At 42.5% G+C, this 20,664-nt stretch overlaps 1 protein-coding gene across 2 annotated transcripts in view; it reads right to left on the reverse strand.

Annotated features, from left to right (window-relative positions):
• Positions 1-770: 770 nt before the first annotated feature.
• Positions 771-20,664, reverse strand: part of ME2 (malic enzyme 2) — a 35,619-nt gene continuing 15,725 nt past the window's right edge. For both annotated transcript variants that reach the window (XM_086628805.1, XM_086628806.1), the window contains 14 exons: positions 17,117-17,250; positions 15,366-15,515; positions 13,647-13,722; positions 12,713-12,874; positions 12,077-12,180; positions 11,630-11,739; positions 11,437-11,534; positions 10,284-10,397; positions 10,084-10,198; positions 8,817-8,959; positions 4,468-4,570; positions 3,772-3,842; positions 2,960-3,058; positions 771-2,593 (listed from right to left, as the gene is read on the reverse strand). In XM_086628805.1, the coding sequence (XP_086484931.1) occupies positions 2,444-2,593; positions 2,960-3,058; positions 3,772-3,842; positions 4,468-4,570; positions 8,817-8,959; positions 10,084-10,198; positions 10,284-10,397; positions 11,437-11,534; positions 11,630-11,739; positions 12,077-12,180; positions 12,713-12,874; positions 13,647-13,722; positions 15,366-15,515; positions 17,117-17,250 (1,629 nt within the window). In that variant the 3' untranslated portion in view covers positions 771-2,443. The remainder of the gene's footprint in view (positions 2,594-2,959; positions 3,059-3,771; positions 3,843-4,467; positions 4,571-8,816; positions 8,960-10,083; positions 10,199-10,283; positions 10,398-11,436; positions 11,535-11,629; positions 11,740-12,076; positions 12,181-12,712; positions 12,875-13,646; positions 13,723-15,365; positions 15,516-17,116; positions 17,251-20,664) is intronic.

Here is a 20,664-nt window from a genome sequence, read left to right on the forward strand (position 1 = left end):
CCCACTGACTGTGAACCACGACTGCGCTTCTTGCCTGGAAAAAAAGTAATCAGACTGGATAGATGGATGCAGATCTTTTTATTTCGTAAGACAAGAGTTATATTTACGGACCGATTGCCCTGCCTCTGTGATCATTCTCAGCCGGGATATGAGATCAGTGCATGAGATATATTAGTTACTCATCTGCCTAATTAGTACGTTGGCAGAAGTGAGGAAGTGTGCGTTCCCAAGGTACTTGGATCCAGTGATGCAGAACTCCACTGACACACTGCGACAGGCTCCAGCTAGACTTGAATTTTCGGAAGGTAAAAATAATTTCTATACTAAATAAATAATTTCTCAGAAAGATCACAAATTTAAATACAATAAAAACGAGGCATAGCAAAAATAGATGAAAAAAGCATTCTTTGTAAAAACATCATATGTGTGTGTTGGTCTTTTTTGTACATATACTTACACATACAAGTTGCAAACCACATCCATCGCCCAACTTGGAAACGGAGCATTTCGAGCCCCACCAGACAGCACTTTACCACAGTCAGAACATGCAGTCTTTTCCCCATATCACTATTTTCTGTGTTTATATAATCAGTCTTCTTTCCTCGCCTAGGTAAAATATCCCCAAAGTTTACTGTTCATTTATGTAACACATGAACATAATTTTAAAAACAGATACTAGGCAATAAGCGACAGAGAACACGTCCGAGGGGGTACAGAGACTATTTTCCCTGTTCTATTTTGGGCCCCATTCTGCAGAGAATGCGTTCTGCAATATAAACGAAGATGTGAGAGAAGTGCTCACCATGGGGAGATTCTGAGCGAGCTCTCCTTCACCTCTTTGGATTCCAGCTTCAAGTTTGCCAGTACAGCCCTTCTACATCTATCTACTTATTTTTGTCCTTTTTTTGCCTCGACGCAGCAAACTATGGAACAGCACATATTTTTTTCTGTTCCTGGAGTACCATTTTTCTTGTTACAGAGACCAGGTTTAGAGAAGCCACAGGCTGTAACCATCACTGTGTGACCCTGCCTGCTAACACAAAGTAACAGAGGGCAGTCAAACCTGATAATGAACAAAATGAAAATGAATGCCGTTGTGCTGTCTGTACCAGATGGGCTGACTATTCGTGGCAAGGAAAAATTCAACTCGCAATTTTTGTTTCTACACAAAAAACATGACAAATTAAACTTGTAAACGGAGCGAGGAGGATGAAGTGATCAACTCAGAGCTTCTAAGCATTAGATCTTTCAAGTCCTGTATTCAAAGTGAAATGAATATAGTGGACTGAGACCAGGAGAAAAATTCAGTCAAACTCCTGTAAATGTGCGTGCCAATAGCTGCCTGTAATGCTTTCTGTTTGTGCTCCACCGGCTGCGTGCGGGGGATTTGTTCGAAGTGCCAGGTGAGCCCACTTAGGAGTTTTTGAGTCAATGTCGTCATGAAAACATGTGAAAAGACACACAAGTCTTTTTGTGAGAACAAGGGTATGCAAGGAAGAAAACTATTTAGCATAGAAGAAACGGAACCTTGAAAAAATTTAAAAAATGAAACAAAAATCCTTTGGTACATCACCTTGGAGCCCACTGCAGAAAATCTCCTTGTGAAAATCTCCTTGTAAAAATCTCCAAAAGATTTCTGTAGATTACTTCAGATCCTGCATTTATGTGGTATAATTTGTTATGCAACAGCGTAGCTTTGTTTTTAAAAGCTATTAAGTGATTAACGTTATTTTCAGGCTTTCCAAGGATCATTTCAACGAGTTCACGTTTTTCCTAATAACAGACTTCACGTAACGATGAAAACACGAAATACAAGCGTTGCTGCAGATTCCACATGTGCACACCACGCTGCTCCTCAAAGCACATTCAAAGAAACAGAGCAGCCAATGCCACAAGGAAGACTGGACGTGGGCATCTTTAAACATCGGACCAAGCAGAAAGCCCACTAGGCTGTTAAATTTGTCTCAAGCTGTTCTTTTTTTTTTTTTGACAAATGCTCTGTGGTGATGTCACAAATAATGCAGCGTGACAACAATAGGACAAGTAGAAGACTGATTATTAAAAGCAGAAATAAATCATTCTGGAAGTCGGCAGTGATGAGAGAGCTATAGTTCATCATCAAATGCACGTTGCTAAAATATCATTAATAGAATTCTTTAGTGTGGTGCAGGTTCTAAGCTAGAAACGCAATGTCATTATTTAAAATAATTTTGGACAGCTCTCTCATTCCTGTGACAGACTCCATCATCCATACAGTTTATCAGGTACTTGCGAGAGCGGGGACAAATCTATATCAAGTGAAAAACAGGGCAGAAGGGAAAAAAAAGACATCAAAATGAGTGAAAATAAATTACAGGACTCAAAGATCATGATTTAATTGGTCTGAAAAAGGGATCCCTGCAGAGTAGAACGTAATGCCTGAGGAGTGTGATCTTCTGATGCATCAGTGAACCTTAGATTCAGGCCAGTCATACACATCTGGCATGAAGGATTCGTATTCGTAGGTCCAAACCTTTGATCGAATGTAACGGTTCTTGTCTGCAGGTTCGGGGTAATGGAAAGCCATGTTGTTTGCATACAAAAATTCCATAACCTGAAAAGTGAAATCACCATGCAGTTTGTGCCTTTTACTACGTTCACACAACATCCACGCTTCCACTGCCATGTATTTAAGACCCACAAAATGGATGAAGACAAACACCAAAGTCTTTTTGCAATTCCTGAATGCCTTGCCTGGGATCTGAGAACTTAATTTCAGAAACCAAAGGTGCAGAATTTTGGCACATCATCACTGCCAAACTGAAGCACCCAACAAACTCAAAACTGTTCTGAGTGCCTCTTATTAAAGGCACAAAGAACTGGGTATTTTGTGCCCACAAGGGCCACACTGTGCAATTCAGCAGGTTAACGTACGTACAGAACACTTATAGTGCAGCCCACTTTCATGCTTCATACTCACCTTGACAGCAATATAAATAGAAACTTCCCTGATATTAGACAGTGGAGGATAAAGTCTTCCTTGTGCGAATTCTTCATCAGTCACCTGCTCTGTCAATGCCTGAGTTAGAGAAACAAACAAATTCTATTTGCTGCATCCCAAATGAGATCAATAACATGCCAAAACATCTGAGAGAAACAAGTTTCAGTGTTCTTACTGCTAGAGTGCTCCCAAAGCACTAGTCAAAAATCTCGAAATTCTCAAAGATCAACTCTTCAATCTGTGCCCATATCGGCAAATTCTGCTTGTAAGCATTTAGCAAAATAATGTCCTATTTTTTTGGAAGCTGAACTACCCCTAACCATGGAACTTGTAAGAGCACAACATGCCTGCAGGACTGCCATGTGTCTGGCCAGCTGATTCACTGGCTACTCCGATGTGCTAAGGTGCTTCTGCTCCGGAGTGGAAAGGCAGGAGAGGATGAGAGCCTGGGGGGTCATGTGCCTCCCCAAGCATCCCATCAGCTGTGGAACTCAGAGTGGGGCAGGAGGAGGAGGCAGGCCTGCTGCCAGACCTACGAGGCTGGGAGGCAATTTACACGTAGCAGATTTCCTACACGGGTGTTCGGTTTCTGGATGAAAAAACTGAAGTTGCAATGGAAGCTGGTACTTCTCACAATTTTGTTCCATCCAAATCCATTTTTTTTTTTTCCATTAAGGAAGGATAAGACCAGCAGAATTCAAAGAGGAAATCACAGAGATTCAGCAAGATTTGAGAAATTGCCCATCGTGTCACCCAGGATCATGTCACAGCCTACTCTGCTTCACACTTACCTTAGCAGCTTCTAGGAAAACCTGATCACTAATATGCCGAACACTGCTGAGGATCACAGCGAGAGCCACGCCTACAATAAAATTATTGCCAATTAGGGCCACGTCATTTCAAAATATGCAGCCTGCTGCTGAGAAGCTGCAAGTCATCTAGGATGTTATTTAAAAAAAATACTCCCATCACTTTCCACACACGTTTGCGAAACTATTGCCCTGTGTGCTAGTCATTTACCTTACGAAGTCGCTTTTGACTAGGGGCTGGAGCTCAGCAGCTCAGGGAGGAAAGGGAGAGAAAGGGGAAGGCAGAGAAAAATCCCTAGTGCTTCTTTTGTACCCTCACTTGCGCAGACATAACTTCAAGAGGAGCATATTGACACTTATTTTCTCCTGCTTCCCCAAAACAAGCAGAAGAACCCATAATGCAGCAGCTTTCAAAGCCTTTAACAACACCCTTTTGTTTTCTTAGAAATAACCGAGTGAGCTTACTGTGTGGGTGTTGCCAATGTAGCTGCATATGCCTAACACTCATCCTTAAGTGATTTTCTTTCATTCATTCTTCTGATCGAGTTCTCAGCTTTAAATGCTGGTAACACCTCCTCAGGCTGCTTCACTCACTGTGCCTAGTGTAGCCAGGGAACCCAAGAAGAGGTGCTAATAGCCTAGTCTAAAAGACTAAAAGTAGACAGTTTTATTTATTACCTGGGAAAATGTAAGCGTTGTTTCCTTGGCCTGGTTTGAAGGTTCTTCCATCTTTCAGAGTCACCAGCTCGAAGGGACTGCCGCTGGCAAACAAGCAACGGCCCTGTTAAAGAGGAATAATCGCAGTCAGGCAGCTCCTACAGAGCCAACAGCATGGAGCAACAGAGTCGTTATGGAATACAGGGACATCAGAGGCCTACGGCTCCCAGTCGGCTCTAGGACCGAGTCAGGAAGGTACTCGAGCACACAGCCAAATGCAAAAAGCCTTACTGAATGCAACTGGATCCAAGCGCACACTTAAATCCCTTGCTGACTCAATTCCTACAGTCCCAAAACGACAACTACCAAACCCACCCTTCTCAGTAGAACCTGGAAGAGATACAAGAATCAGTGACCATCTGCATGCTTCCACAGCTGCAGAACATGCAATGTTTCTGAAGCAAACATCTGGAAAGCAAAAGAGGCAAGCAAACACATTGAACTGTGAAGCTTTTTAAGGAATGGAGGCAATCTATTTGTTTTATCATTCATTGTTCTTTAAGACAGCAACGACTTAGAGGAACTACTCCTACACAAAATGAAGTACTTGTGTGTTAACCGTTACTACAACCATAACCGTTTATCAGGAACCATGGCCACCAGCCAGGACCCACCACCGTTGGGACTCTACCAGACAGCTGAGTAACGGCTTCCAAAGGAGGCTGGGATAGAAGTACAGGAACAAAAAACGACTTGTTTACTGATGGGTGGGAGTGTGGAGGGGAGGGACTGCTCTATCACACTTTTAGAGCTAAGAGCTCTGAGAAGAGTGAATAATGCACTTTGCTTATCCTTCCTTGGAAAAGGATTTTAATCAGCACGAAATTTTAAAACGAATCCAGAGTTTGGAGTGTGAAATACACCCTGCAGATAAATTACCCTTTCCTCAAGCAGTAAAACCCCTGCAAGCAAAAAAATCTTAACTTTCTTTTGAATAATGGGCTTAATAGCATTACTTTAAAACATTTAAGGCTCCCCAGGACAACTACATTTGAGAACGAATTACCAAAGAGGCTAAAGACTCAGGAACTACGTTTCAACGTCAGGGCATACCCATGACAATAGCCTTTTTGTGTAGGGAGCAAAGCACATGGATGCATTTGACGACAGACCAAAAGACAATGAAAATTAAGACACAACAAAAGCCCACACAACACCCAGTGGCAGAAGGCTCTAAAGCATCGTCAGGCCTTTACAAGTGCCATCTAGCGGAAAAAGAATAAGGAATAAAAGGTTAGTGGTATCTTCTTTTCCTTACTGACTTCCTAGTTTAGCCTAAGATTCCACACCAGCCAGGATTAGGCTATTCCCGAGGCCAGGAGACACATGGGGCTGAAAGCGCTGATCCCTAACTGTCTGACAAACTCTGTTACTTAAATGACAAAGTAAGTGAAGTCGGTGAGGAATTTCCAGGTAATTATCTCAAAGGGAAAAATATTACACATTTAGAAGGGGAAACTATGGGTAAACTGAGTACATTTCGGAGAACTAAAGAGCATTATGAAAACAAACATTAGATATGGAGAAAAATCTGAAGACCCCGAAACATTACAACATTGATTAATAAGGACTAGAACAAAATTACACCTGTTCATCTACTGACCGGTAATATTTAATTGTTTAAACAACCCATTTCTAAAAATAACAACTGATGGAAGATCACGAATAAAAGGACATACAGATCCAATACAGAAAAAAACCCCGAAGACCCTCTCTCCATTTGGCACGAATTTATAAAATACCACTGTGTTCACACAGCTACTTCAGTGAAGACATGTCACCAACACCTGGATCCAACCTGCACTGTTTGGCTTCTGCATCTGATGGTGACAACTACCCTGAGGTCCAACTCCTTGAGACTCAATGCACAGCCATGGGAACAAGTGAACCTCTTCCCTTCGAATATCTGATGCTCTGTTGATATTCTATAAGAAGTGGAAGCAAAAATTAGGCTTATTCTCCCTCTAATAGTGCTGCTGGCCTTCTCTGGCCATCAGAAATGCCAGCAGCTTTTATATTTTTTTATGCCAGCTAAAGGCTTGACTGTGTAACTAACTCTTGTCTACTTTCTATCCAAGATATTGGAATTTAATTTTATGTACTGAAACACTGCCCAACTCACTATTCTGGCTAATGCAAGATATCTGAGAGATATTATACCATCTTAATTTAAAAGTGTTCTCATTTTCTATTAAAAACTGAGGTCTAGATTTTGTCCAGAGGCTGTTATTCCTGCCTAGGGCTCACTCTGGACTTGCAAATCTCTGTAGCAAGAGCTCCCTCCGAGCTGAAGGGCCTAGTAACACAGAAGAGAATCTGGGTGCCAACTGGAGATGATGGGAGTTCTACCCTTCTACCCTTCCTGCTGTGAAGCCAACACTGCTGAGGTTGTAACACTTGAAACTGAGCCACACTAACAGTGGAAGGAGGAAGTTCCCAATTCTGCATCAAGAACACGTGTACCTCATGAAGTTCAGCAAGGACACGTGCAAGGTCCTGCACGTAGGACAGGACAATCCCAGGCACAAGTACAGGCTGGGAGGAGAATGGATTGAGAGCAGCCCTGAGGAAAAGGACTTGGGAGTGCTGGTGGATGAGAAGCTCAACATGAGCCGGCACCGTGCACTGGCAGCCCAGAAAGCCACCCGTGTCCTGGGCTGCATCCAGAGCAGCGTGGGCAGCAGGTCGAGGGAGGGGATTCTGCCCCTCTGCTCTGCTCTGCTGAGAACCCACCTGGAATACTGCATTCAGCTCTGGAGTCCCGAGCACAAGAAGGACATGGAGCTGCTGGAGAGGGTCCAGAGGAGGCCATGAAGGTGATCCGAGGGCTGGAGCACCTCTGCTATGGAGACAGGCTGAGAGAGTTGGGGCTGTTCAGCCTGGAGAAAAGAAGGCTCTGGGGAGACCTTCTAGCAGCCTTCCAGTACCTAAAGGGGGCCTACAGGAAAGCTGGAGAGGGGCTTTTAACAAGGGTGTGTAGTGACAGGACAAGGGGCAATGGATTTAAACTGAAAGAGGGAAGATTTCTATCAGAGATAAGGAAGAACTTTGTCAGTCTGAGGGTGGTGAGGCACTGGACCATGTTACCCAGAGAAGTTGTGGCTGCCCCATCCCTGGAAGTGTTCAAGGCCAGGTTGGATGACGCTTTGGGCAACCTGGTGTAGCGGGAGGTGTCCCTACCCATGGCAGGGACTGCGGAACTGGACGGTCTTTAACCTTAAAGATCCTTCCAACCCAAAACATTTTACGATTCTATGAAACAAGAAAAGATCTCCACCCACTCATTTTCAAATATATGAGTCACTTGATTTGGGACTGTATTAAAAAAAAAAACCAGAAAAGAAAACCCAAAATCTTTTCACAGCCCCCATGCCTAAAGGCTGCAGGCAGGCCCTGTGGACAGGGGAGAGATCACAGCAAGCTGGAGCCTATGATGTTCAGTCAAGGCATTACCAGCCAGTTCACAGCGTTAAAGCCAGCGCTCTGACTGCCTGTCTGCTCTGTCTTCCGCTCAGGACCTCTTCAAAGATGGTTAGTTTTATACAGAAGTTGTGCAGAGGATAAAATACTTGATTCATTAAAGGCAAAACCAGGATCTGGATGCGCTGCCGATAGTGTTATTAAAAAAACCCACCCCAAAACCCCAACCTCCAACCCTGCCCAAGCACCCCTCAGTGTAACGGCTTTGAAGCAATGGTGCAGAACAAGGTGTGTTTATTCTTGATTCACTCCTTTCAACGTTTGGTGGTGCCAGTGTATGAGACACGAGGGCAGAGGGCCACCACTGACTCCTGCACTGGAAGCACAGGTCTTCACGCGTCACTATTAATGACAGGAGGTCTGACCTGCAGACACTAGGAAATGACTGAGTGTAAAGCAGAATTCCTGGATTGATGAAAGGACATTACCTGCTTTAAGGACTTTATTCAGACACTACATTTTAAGAGTTGGACCTAATCTCTACTACGATGCTCACATAAGATGTTTCTTTAAAACCTGAAATAATTAAAAAGCATGGTGGAAAAAAGTCAGTTGATTAAAACTTGAGGAAACAATACCAAGTGGCCATTCTTTCAAAAAGTAATTACAAGGTACAGGCCCTTTTAAGTTTTGCAGAACGTCATTATTTAAAGATCAAGACCTTTTCCAATCACCTCTATTTACTTTTGCCAGAAGACAAGATCCATCTGCGTTACTGTGTCAGTAAGTCCAAGTAATAATAAAATAATTTGAGTTCTTGAGTTCTCATGGTCAGTAAACAGTTCTATCACTAAATGCCAATAGGTCAAAATTTCCAAACACGACAATACCTCTGTAAGCGTATACGCTTCCTCCGCTGTGCATTCAGCTTTCGCTGTGGGATTGCTGAGGGCAAATATTATGGGTCGCTCGTTGATAGAGGCCATTGCTTTGATCACATCCTCAGAGAAGAGCCGCCCAGCTCCCGCAACTCCTGAAGTCAATGGAAACATAGAAATAGAGAATCAGTACCAGACTGCCTCAGGGCAGACGACAAGGACTGCAGATTAAGTTCGTGTCACCCCCAAAGACCCACTCAGAGCGAAGCATCGCTCGCTCTTCTAGTAGGAGATGCAAACTGGGCATGGCTCTGTTAGTGGCCACTTAGAATTCTCATTCGCACAAGAACATCTAATTAATGTGCTCCAAAAGCCTATTTTAATGTTGGGGTTTTTTTTGGTATTGATCTGTGTAAAGAACAGTTATTGCCACCCCGAGTAAGCAAGCGGGAACGCCAGGTTCTGCACAGATGATTCATCCTAGCTGGGTGTCAACTGTGCAATGCACATGCCCTTGACATTGGTATTTCTGATCACACCCAAACACACAGGTACAAATACATAAAAATAGCGTACATTTGTACACCAGCTACAAACTTCAGGGCAGCTATTCAGCCAAAAAACCTTTTATTATCCAAATAAATCACGAGCAAAGGAAACTGCAGAGTTGCACCAGGAAATACCTGTGATCCATCTGAGCTCTGCAGAGAGACACAGTTATAAATCAATACCTACACATGTCAGTGACTTAATAGGTATTGGTGATCTGAAGGATGAAACAGCTCCTTCGAGCCCTGCTGCTGGCAGATTCTGGCCAGAGATGCTGACTGGGGAAAGACGGTCAGGAAAAAAAAATTGCTCAAGTTAGGGAATTCCTGTAAAGCAAAAAATGCAGTGTTTGTGACTGTTCTCTCCTTTGCTGCTGGTGTAGGGAATGTGCCTGGGAAAAAGGTCATATTTGTGTCTTCCTGACTCTTAGTGCCCGTCATTACAGTTTCAGCTCATTACGGCCACGCAGTCCTGCTCAGGTCTAAGGTCCAGCACCAGCTGGACAAGGACACAAGATGCAGGAGCACCACAGCTGCAGTGGACGAAGCACTGAGAGATAACCTGCGCCTCTGCACACCTTCAAGCAGAGAACAGACCTCACATTTTCATCCTACTTACAAGAGCAGAAATGCAGATCACTGTCACCAACCTTCTTGGAGTCACATTAGCAAATTAAAGGCAGCAAATAACCAAATGATGGAAACACAGAAACAAAAATGACATTACTTACCAATGATAGCTGAAGGCCGAAGTATGTTCACTGCCTCTACGAAAGACTTTGGTATCTGCTCTGGAGCCCGATGCGTGAATGGTTCTTGATTGGAATCTACCTTTTGTTCTCGGTCCTAGAGATAAAAAGTTGATTCTCTTTGTGAGAAGGATGCGGAAAGCACTGGCCATCTGTACTCTGGTACTTCAAGTCAGCCCTACCTGAACCAGTAAGCCGTATTTGTCGAACATCCATATTCTCCTGTAGGCTTCATCCGCAGAAACGCCGCTTTCTACCATAGCCATAACAATGAGGTTTGCAATTCCCAGGGCAGCCTTGTGGATAAAAGGACTTTGATTTTTAACAAGTCACAAAAGAGGCCCGTCATCACAAACACCACCCTGTTCAAGATCCCCACAAAACTCGTGCAGAAAGTCAGCTCTGAAACACAAGCAACGTTCGCCTAGGTGGGGGCAGGCTCCTGAGATCAACAGCGTCACGTCTTCAAGCAAAAGAGAGGGGCTGCCTTCCCAGGTACTGTGCCCCCATGCCTGCAGCAGCTCAGCAGCCACAATAAAGCAGCCCAACCAGACAGCAAGAACAAGTCTGTGCTGCAGCTTTCCTGCCAAGCAACCATGGCGAAGCATTTTGTGCCCAACTGCTTCCCAAACCTCCTTCTGCTCCTGCTGCCTGTGATAAAGGTCTTGCAGGCAGAGGGCAGAAAGTGGACGCTGACAGTGCTGCCCTCCACGTCCCTTCTCTTGGCTCGCTGCACATGCTGCTAAGTCTGGCAGGAGAAACAAGGTCAAGGGAAGTGCAGAGCAGGGCTCAGTGCTCAGGCAACAACACAACACTGGCCAATTACTGCAATCTGGACTTTCCCCAGCTGGAGAAATTTTCAGCTAATTAAGTTATTGTGTCAGCACCATCGAAGCAATTTTGCTGATCGAGAAGCATGGTGCTGGTTCTGATACTGCTGCCCCAGTAACTAACCGTTGTCTGCTGCGCACAGCCACTGGCTTAACTTGCTAAGAAAACCACTTTGTACTTCTCTCCAATGCCATAAAAATTAACAGATGTTCTTCCCCACTTTCTTACTAAATCGCAATTTTACAGTAAATTCCCCTTCAATTACACACAAGTCTCTGATTCTTAATTTTTAAGTCCATCTAAGAAAGTGAAAAATGTAAGTCCTTGCAAATGCTGAACACCTTTCAAATAATCATCTTGAAGCAGGTGGTCCTCTGTTTCACGTGGCCTCACGCAAAAAGTTGTGTAACCGAATTTGGAGCATGTGAATCTCCACCAGTCCCACAGAACCAGAAAACACATGGTTAAATCTCTTATTGCTCTAGAGCCATTAAGAGAGCTCACCTCTCCTGCTCCAAGGAACAGCACCTTCTGCTCTGCCAGTGGTTTACCAGTGGCTTTCTGTGCTGCCAGCAGTCCTGCCAAGGCCACTGAAGCTGTCCCTGTGAAAGCAGTACAAATCTAAGGTGAGTTGAACAGGTCTACGTGGCAGATTAGTTTCTGCATGTACATTAAGGAACATATGCAAAAGGTATACCTTGAATATCGTCGTTGAAGGTACAATATTTCTCTCTGTATTTTCTTAAAAAACGAAAAGCGTTGTGGTTTCCAAAGTCTTCAAATTGGATAAGTGTGTTCTGGCCATACCTACAGAACATGGCAAATATTCCTATCACTAGACACATAAAGAAATACAATCCTTTTAGAACAAATCCTGCATGTAATCCATTATCTTTGGAAGAGAACGTCTTCAGGCCTTTCACTCCTTACAACAGTTTCACCTCCGTTCTGTGCATATTTAACAGATAACTACAAGCAGCATGTTCCACAGAGAAAATCACTAGAGAGCCAGAAATACAGCCGTGTCTCTTGACTTCTAGCCCTACCCTGATTTCTTAAATGACTCTTTCAAGGACAGTGTGTTATGGGGCTTTTTTGCCAGAGGTCTTGGCCATACTTCCGTGCAGAATATTCAGTGTCATACCTGTCTGTAATGGCTTCCATAAATTCATCAATTAGGTCATCATAGACCTGCGAGCGATCTCTTTTTTGGTACAGACCCATATAAAATGGATCTTTTAGGAGTGTCTGAAAAAGAATAAATCAAAGACAGCAGCAGGATGAATCGCTTCCTCAATATACACTTCCCAGAGTTCACAGTAACACATTCCACACCAAAGACACTGCATTTATATAGCCACTGTAACTGCCTCCAGTCTGTATCGATGTCCAGTGATTTCATCTGGCACTTGAGGTTGGTGATGGCTGCTTTTAAAATGGAACAATTCAATACTGTGAACAATAAACTGCTTTAATAGATCTGACTCACGTTTCCAGCTTCTAAAAGTCAGGTCAACCTGACAGATTATCTCTTTTACAGCGTTCCAGCATCCAAACTACTTCCGAATGCACTATTTCACTGACAAATTAACTGGTGGTTTTTAATTGCTGACATGTAATTGTATAGTGAATTCCAAATCCTTTACCCTCCCATTAAATATTTGGTTCTATCTTAAATGAAAGTGCTCAAATAAAAATCTTCTCTTATAATACTAAACACTCCTAAATAAATACTTCTCACAGGGATAACTTGCAGCAGGGAAAGTTCAGTCATACTCACGGTATTATCAGTTCCAACATCGATGCACACAGGCAAGCATTTATCTGGATGTATTCCTGCACAGGCTGTATACAAACAAAGTTTTCCTACTGGAATTCCCATCCCATACACACCTAGGTCTCCAAGACCCAATATTCTTTCTCCGTCAGTGACGACAACAGCCTGAAAACAAAAGCAGGTGAAGTTACACATGATCACTGAAATTTGTAAAGTTCAAAGTGATATGAACTGTTTGCTGTTTTTTTTTTCCCCGGCAAAAATTCAGGTATGTTTGTGCAGTCGATCAAAGAAGAGATTACAAGGAATATTTTACTTGAAGTAATAATGCTTAATGTTAGAATCTGCCAGGATCATTTTTCTTTGCTGAAATCCACTGCCCAAATCCTTGAAAGCTATGTGGGAAGAATCCAAGCCACCATGTGGAACAGCAGCTTCTAACTTTGGGTTATGATTTCCACTCGTAAATCCAGACAGCAAAAAGTCTGGATCAGTATCATTCACCTCCTGTCCCCTTGCAATTCTCAACCCAGTTGGGTTACATGGGTTTTAATGGCAAAACCTGGGCCTCCCAACTACCACTTCTGTGCCCTAATCTGAGGACATGATCACCTCTCCTACTGCCGTGTAACACAGTAAGACCCAGAGGTGCATCCCCAACACCTCCCCAAAAGGTGAAATAATGAAGTAAAACGAGAAGTTTGGCAAGTCTAGTTCTCATCACCACTGTTGACTCAAACCATAAACCTCCTACTTAGGATAACACACTGCTCTTCAAGATACATATTATCCTCTTCAGCTGTATTTTGCCATCATCGTCAAAGAATTGCCAAGGATGCATTACTTAGCATTTACATTTCCATCAAATACTAAAAAATCTGAAGAAGCTCAACTGAGATTAAATAACAACTAGGAAAAAAGTTGTAAGTGGTAGTACCTTAACGTCATTCTCTGGCCAGTTGTTCACAATTGACCTGATATGGCCTCTGTCTGAGATAGAAATAAACAGTCCTCTGAAAGAAAAAACAAAACAAAGCAGAAATATTGTATAGGTGGTGACTGGAAATTTCACCTTATTTTGTAAAACTAAATGTCAAACAGTAAAGTTTTCTTAAAATTGAAAGCATTGCAATCACTGACATAAGTTGCACCAAGGACAATTTCTAATACACAAGTCTATTCGGATACTTTGACATTCTAAAAGAAGAACACATAAAACACTTTTTATGATGTTACCCGGATTTTACATTACTACAGACATTCACCTTTAATACTTCTCTAGGGCAAAACACCTCCAACACGTCAGACATGACAGGATCTATCCTTCCCTGTAAGGATGTGAGAAGGGAGCATGATCTTAAGCCTGGCTTTACCTTAGTGAATCTCCATGCAGGACATGACACAAGGTGAGGGGAGAGAAAAGAAAGGAGAGAGAAAGGTAGGGACTGAGCAGACTGTCTTCTCCAAGACCAGGAGGATAACAGTGCTTCCCACCGCTCTTCCATGGGAACATGGGAAGGGAGGCAAAGGAGCAGAAAGGAGCAGAGGTGAGAGAAGTGTTTGTGTTTCTTCTGCTTGAGCAAGCCCTGTGTGGTTAGGAGGAAAGTGGGCACAAAAGGCTCGGCAGAGAAGTTACCAACATTTGGAAAGTGCTGATTCTGGGAAAGAAAGGGGCACATCCTGAGTTTCAGACCGTGCCACTGTTTCTTGTACAGACAACTTCTGGAGGAGGACAGTTTTCAAACTGGTTTGTAATACATGCAGAGACGTGGAAGAGGAAAGGAGGTATGTGAGAACTAAGAGCACATCTCTCATCCCCTGGCCCAGACTGGGAGCAAAACCATGAGTTTTTCATTGCTGTGCAGCCAAGTGCCCACGGCAGCAAAGGATTAGCCCTTGCTCCACACAGCAGTAAGGCCCTCAAGTGAGAGGGCTCTAGAAATACACTTTTATTTTTATGTTCTGGAGCCCCCAACATAAGAAGGACATGGACCAGTTGGAGAGGGTCCAGAGGAGGGCCACGAAGATGATAAGAGGGCTGGAGCACCTTTCCTATGAGGACAGGCTGAAAGAGTTGGGGCTGTTCAGCCTGGAGAAGAGGAGGCTACGGGGTGACCTTATAGCGGTCTTCCAGTACCTCAAGGGGGCCTACAGGAAAGATGGGGAGAGGCTGTTCAGGAGGGCCAGTTGTGATAGGACAAGGGGTAATGGTTTTAAAATAGAGGGAGGTAGATTCAGGTTGGATATTAGGAAAAAATTTTTTACCATGAGAGTGGTAGAACACTGGAACAGGTTGCCCAGAGAGGTGGTGGATGCTCCATCCCTGGAGACGTTCAAGGCCAGGTTGGATGAGGCCCTGGGCAACCTGATCTAGTTGGAGATGTCCCTGTTCCTTGCAGGGGGGTTGGACTAGATGACCTTTGAAGGCCCCTTCCAGCCCTAACCATTCTATGATTCTATGATTCTATTTGCAGCGAGAGGATCATGGAAGTGACCTGAAATGACCGCCAGTCAGAACCGGCTTCCTCAAGGAATTGAATTGCCATAACTCTCGTACAGCTGAACCCAAATGAAAACAAAACATTTCCAAACCTCAGGTAAGTATACAGAGAAAATGATAATAAAAGTAGCAGCAATATGTATTTGTTATTCTTACTTTGGTCTTCTGAAGATGTGTCCGTACTGGGAGCAGGCAAGGCCTACTGTTGGTGTGTATACAATTGGCATTAACCGCTCGATATCATCTTGTAATACCCTGTAGAACAATTTTTCATTTCTCTCTTGGATTCCCATTATGTAGATATACCTGAAATCAAGCAAAAGAGAAGGAAAACAAAACAAAACCTTGTCGTTTCACATTTATGCTTATTTAAAACAACGTGAAAAACGTCAAAGCAAAAAACAAACTTGCTTCATATTATTCCTTCATGAAATTCCTGCTGCTTCTCAAGCTGGGCTCTGAGCATTAAACAAAAGTCGGAAAAGAGCAGCAGTACTAAAAAGCTGAAATAAAAGTACTGGATATGGCATACTATGCATGTTAACAAGTTAATGTGCAAACATGCGGTGCAATAAAAGATAGCCCATGGATTTATTACAGGATGCAGCTGGGAGTCTCACTACTGTTAAAAAAAAAATTACCAGGGAAAGAATATTTCATCCCAAAAAAGTAATGTCCTGACAGTAAGGTGTTGCTACTCCTAACATTAACACAGTGGTGAACCAAACTAACAAAAAGTTCATTTTGAAGGACTTACCTAGGCGTGTAAGTAGAACCTGCATTTTGGCAATTTTACCTACCAATCTACCATGTAACAATTAATATTCAGACTTGCTGACCCAACAACATAAAGACAATGAATTAGCGATTTGTTTTAGGCTACAGCAACGAGGCACTGTGCCAGTACAGATGACATGATTGTTTCAGATCAGCGAGTGACACGATGCGGATTTAAAAGTCATCTTTTGGTTTTGATGAGAACAAAAGAATTTTGATGTGGTCCAGTAAGCCTCAAAACTTTCCAACGCTCCTCTTGCCTTTAGGAGACTGCATATTTTCACATGCAGATATACACAGGTTTATACAAAAACAGTAACAGGACGCTAAAAACAGGCCATTCTAAAAAAATACAAATCAAAATCCTTCACTTTTTTTTTCCCCCACCAAATCAAAGAACAGATTGATATAAAAACCCACACATTATGAGACTCAAAATTCTAACCCTGTAGTTCCTTTCTAGCAGTAACTACTGTCTATGATAAACACTGTTCTTAGAATCATAGAATCATGGAATGGTTTGGGTTGGAAGGGACCTCAAAGATGATCTAGTTCCAACCCCCCTGCCATGGGCAGGGACACCTTCCACTACACCAGGTTGCCCAAAGCCTCATCCAACCTGGCCTTGAACACTTCCAGGGATGCAGCATCCACAACTTCTCTAGGCAACCTGTGCCAGTGCCTCACCACCCTCAGAGGGAAGAATTTCTTCCTTATATCTAATCTAAATCTCCCCTCTTTCAGTTTAAATCCATTGCCCCTTGTCCTATCACTACACACCCTTGTAAAAAGTCCCTCCCCAGCTTTCCTGTAGGCTCCCATTAAGTACTGGAAGGCTGCTAGAAGATCACCCCATCATAAGGTGTGCAGCTTTGTTACTGGCTAACTGGTGCACATTCTTTTAATTACTTTATGACTATGGAATATCAGAAAAAAGCTCCCTGACCTCATTCGGTCACACGATGAATGCATGTTTGATGAAATCAGTTTTCTGTGCGAAAGCAAAAATAACCTCCAACAACTGAAAAACCCTGAGGAGGCACAGAAACCTTGTTTTGTTATCCCTGTGAAACATTTTACGGCAATTTCTGTTTACTCGCATGACAAAACAAAGCCAGAGGAGTGCTTACTTTTCCAAGGGGTCAGTCATTTTTGCCAAATTCTTATGGAAGCGTAAGGCTTGAATGTCTTGTGTCTCTATTTTAGGAGGCAGAAGTCCTTGCAACCCAAGCATCTGTCGCTCATGTAACGTAAAGGCCATACCCTGAAAACAAGAGAGGTGAGAAATAATTAGCAGCTCTTCCTCTAGCATTTGTGATGTATTTCTGCTTGCCATTTCCGACTATCCACCGCATCCTTTTCTCACGGCGGGTGCCACGGCAGGCAAGGTTTGGATATATTTGCCTCTGATGGGGTTCTCCTCATCCTTTGTGGGCATCCCTTGTGACCACAGCTTTTCCACAGCTCTCAGCCCTCGTGCTGTTTGCCAGATTTCATATTCCTCCTTCCTCAAGAGACGCCACTGCAGACAGGCTAAAGTTTAGAAGTCAAGTAACAGCTGCTTCTTCAATCATTTCACAGGAACTTAAAATTTACCAAGAACATGTGGGTCACCCAGTCTGGTCCCTACAATCACAGACAGTAACATTTAGTCCAGAGAGCTTGCACTGAATTGCTCCATTTGCTGTTTTTTTCTACATACTGTAGAAAACTGTAACGGTCTACTACCAAAAAGCCTCATTTGTAACAAATTAAGTTTCAGAAGAGTTAAACCAGAAAAATATCCCACCATTTCCATTCTTCTCCGTTTCAGGGTGGTTGAAGAGTTTGATTTATTGTTATTTAAGTACTAATTTGAATTATTTAACGGTACCATTCAATAAAACTGGCTTTTCACTTACTACACGTAATAGCCTGCTGTGAGCTACCTGTTGGTGGAGAGATCTCCAAGGGGTAGCTAACTCCTGGGAGTAATTTTACAAGATGTTAACTGATCCAAGTCCGGATTCACAGCCAACCTGGCTCAAAGTGCTGACCCCATTTCCGACAATTAACCCCACTTTAAGTTTGTCACTTCTGGAAGATCAATGATAAACTTTCCTTATTTCAGTTTATCCAACTGGGTCAGTTCGGTGAATGATTAAATGAGTATTTAATTTTAATTCACTCATTAATGAGTGAATGCAGGAGCTGAAAATCCAGGAAAGCCTTTGTTGTGCCAAAGCTGTGCATCCATCTGTGAGCAAAAGCAGAATCTCAAAGGGAAAGGTCTGCTAGCTGTAATGTTTTGAAAGAGATGGAAACAAGAAACATCAGTTCTGCTCACAAACAACACCTCCTTTGTTTACTAAAGCAGCTAGATTAAAAAACAAGAACACATTTTCTCAAATTTCCCCACGCTGGAAGCAGCTTCTTACTGCCAAGTTAAAAAAAAAAAAAAAAAAGTTTAAAAAAGCTTTTTAAAGTTTGGTTTATGCCTTGTAATTACATTCCAAATTCCTTCTCCAATCAGAAAACCCACAAAATTACTATTTTCCCAAATTAGAGTAAAAAATCCATAAATTAAGATTATATATTTTTCACCTCTGCTTATGTTTGAATAGACTTTCAGAGGTATCTGTAGAAAGCATGCCCATTAACACGAAATCTCTGGTTTAGTGGCTACACTTAGTGTAATTCACTAAGTATACTTAGTGATACTTTGCAATACTTGAATGGTTTATGACCAACACAACTACTCCTTAGGAAAAAACATAATTAAAATAATTAATAATTTTTATATATTTTTTCTCTTTGCTCATTTAAATAACATTTAACATCAGTTGTTCTGAGTGCACTGATTTAAGCAGTCCACCTGCTTTTCTGTACTAATTCTATATCATGTTTTAAAGTAATAAAATATTTGAAGAGTTAAAAAGCAAGCTACTCTAGTTCGAGAAAAAAAACAATGAAAAACTTCAGCATTTGAAAAAAATTGTAAGTATTTAACCCTAAAATAGATCAATGCTTTATGCTTCTGACAACTTTCCATGCAATAAATTTGACATCAAATACTCATTTCATCCTTTTTCTATTATCTGAGTCATTCACAAACCCTATTTTTCCTCAAACTATTGTTATTCTCAAGTATTCTTCCAATATTATCTGCAAATAAATTTCAGATGACGGATTATTCCTGACCTTTTTACCTTTGCTGCTTGTCTTCTGCTAGGTGTAACAGTCACTTTAGCCACGTGATAATTTTTTCTGAAAACTGATTTGAATAACCCAAAATTTCCATGGAGAACACAACCAGTAAACAGCACTGGCATGAGAAAAAAAACCCCACGAGCAACATACACAGAATGCTGGGGTTTTTTTTTCTTATATTGCAAAGAATCTACTTCAGTTTCCTATCTACATACTTGGTAAGAAACACTCAAAAGATTCTCTGGAGATGTAAACCCATCTTCCAAAGTTCCACAGAAGCGAACCACGCATCCACACATCTCGGCTATCTTCCCCTTTTCCTTAACTACCCCCTAAATTTGTTACCATCAGCAGTTTATGCCTTTTTAAAACAGCAGTTTCTCAACACAAACCGTACTTGCAGCGCAAGCGATTTAGGACACGAAGCCGAGCACAGCCAGTAAACACGTGTAATATTTTGGCTGTTACTTTAGGCACTACAGAAACAAGAACGATGCCAAAAGATTTACGATGATAAGAAGGGGAAAAAAAAAGTTTAGTCTCTTTTCAGAAGACATATAAACACTGGTCAGTAAAGTCACCAGCGTCACCAGTTCAAGGCACATCAAAGGCCAGAATCCCTTCGGTGGTACCATACTGGCTACACTGACGTTTTACTCTGAACTAGCTGAAATATCTCACTAGCACAACCTACATCCTCCCCACCAGAAGCTCTCATGTCCCTTAAAAAGCCTACCTCATTTCTAATTTCCTCTACCAGCACAGCACTGGGATATGGCTTTTCTTTAATTTCCCTGCACAGTGAAACCAGTGACCTTAAACTACCCCAGTCCTCAATAAAACCCGACGAGCCCTGGGGTTCGTACGAAGCAGAACAGCTACCCATCTTTATTCAGTTTATCCAGTTTTTCCACTCTGCAGGCAGCCTGTTTTTTCAGAGTATGTGGAGTTACAGTAACATTAAACACAGCGAATTCTTTAAGTGGCACTCAGTGCTTCCAGCTGTTTATTTATGTGACAATTAGATCCTACCACATTAATAGATGCTTTAATTTTTACCCAGGCCTAACTCAGGAGCCTGCATGCCATCCGCCTCCCTACAGAAATTTAATCCTTGTTCCAAATTGGACAGAACAAGTTTAGTCTAGAGCTGCACTATAAAAAACCCAGAGCCCTTCCAACACTTGTTGTATTCCCATTTCTTATCTTTGCCCATGACCATTAGCTGCCTTTTGTTTTGGATTTGGGATTGCAGCTCCTTCTCCACCGAGCACCTTGCAGGACGGAGATTTTCCTTAAACTAGTGTGCCTAGGAGCTGCATTATTACAAAATTCCTAGCCTTTTCCCTCATTTTTTAGGCCCCGGTGCAGTTTCACAGAACCAGTGACCAGACCCCAGTGAAGCAGGAGGCACTCAGAAATCCGCAGTACTGGGACTGATGTTCTCAAAGGCACTTAAGATCCCAGCACCTACTCAAGGGCCAAATTC

This window comes from Tauraco erythrolophus, chromosome Z (assembly GCF_009769465.1).
Source record: "Tauraco erythrolophus isolate bTauEry1 chromosome Z, bTauEry1.pri, whole genome shotgun sequence".
Classification (NCBI taxonomy): domain Eukaryota; kingdom Metazoa; phylum Chordata; class Aves; order Musophagiformes; family Musophagidae; genus Tauraco; species Tauraco erythrolophus.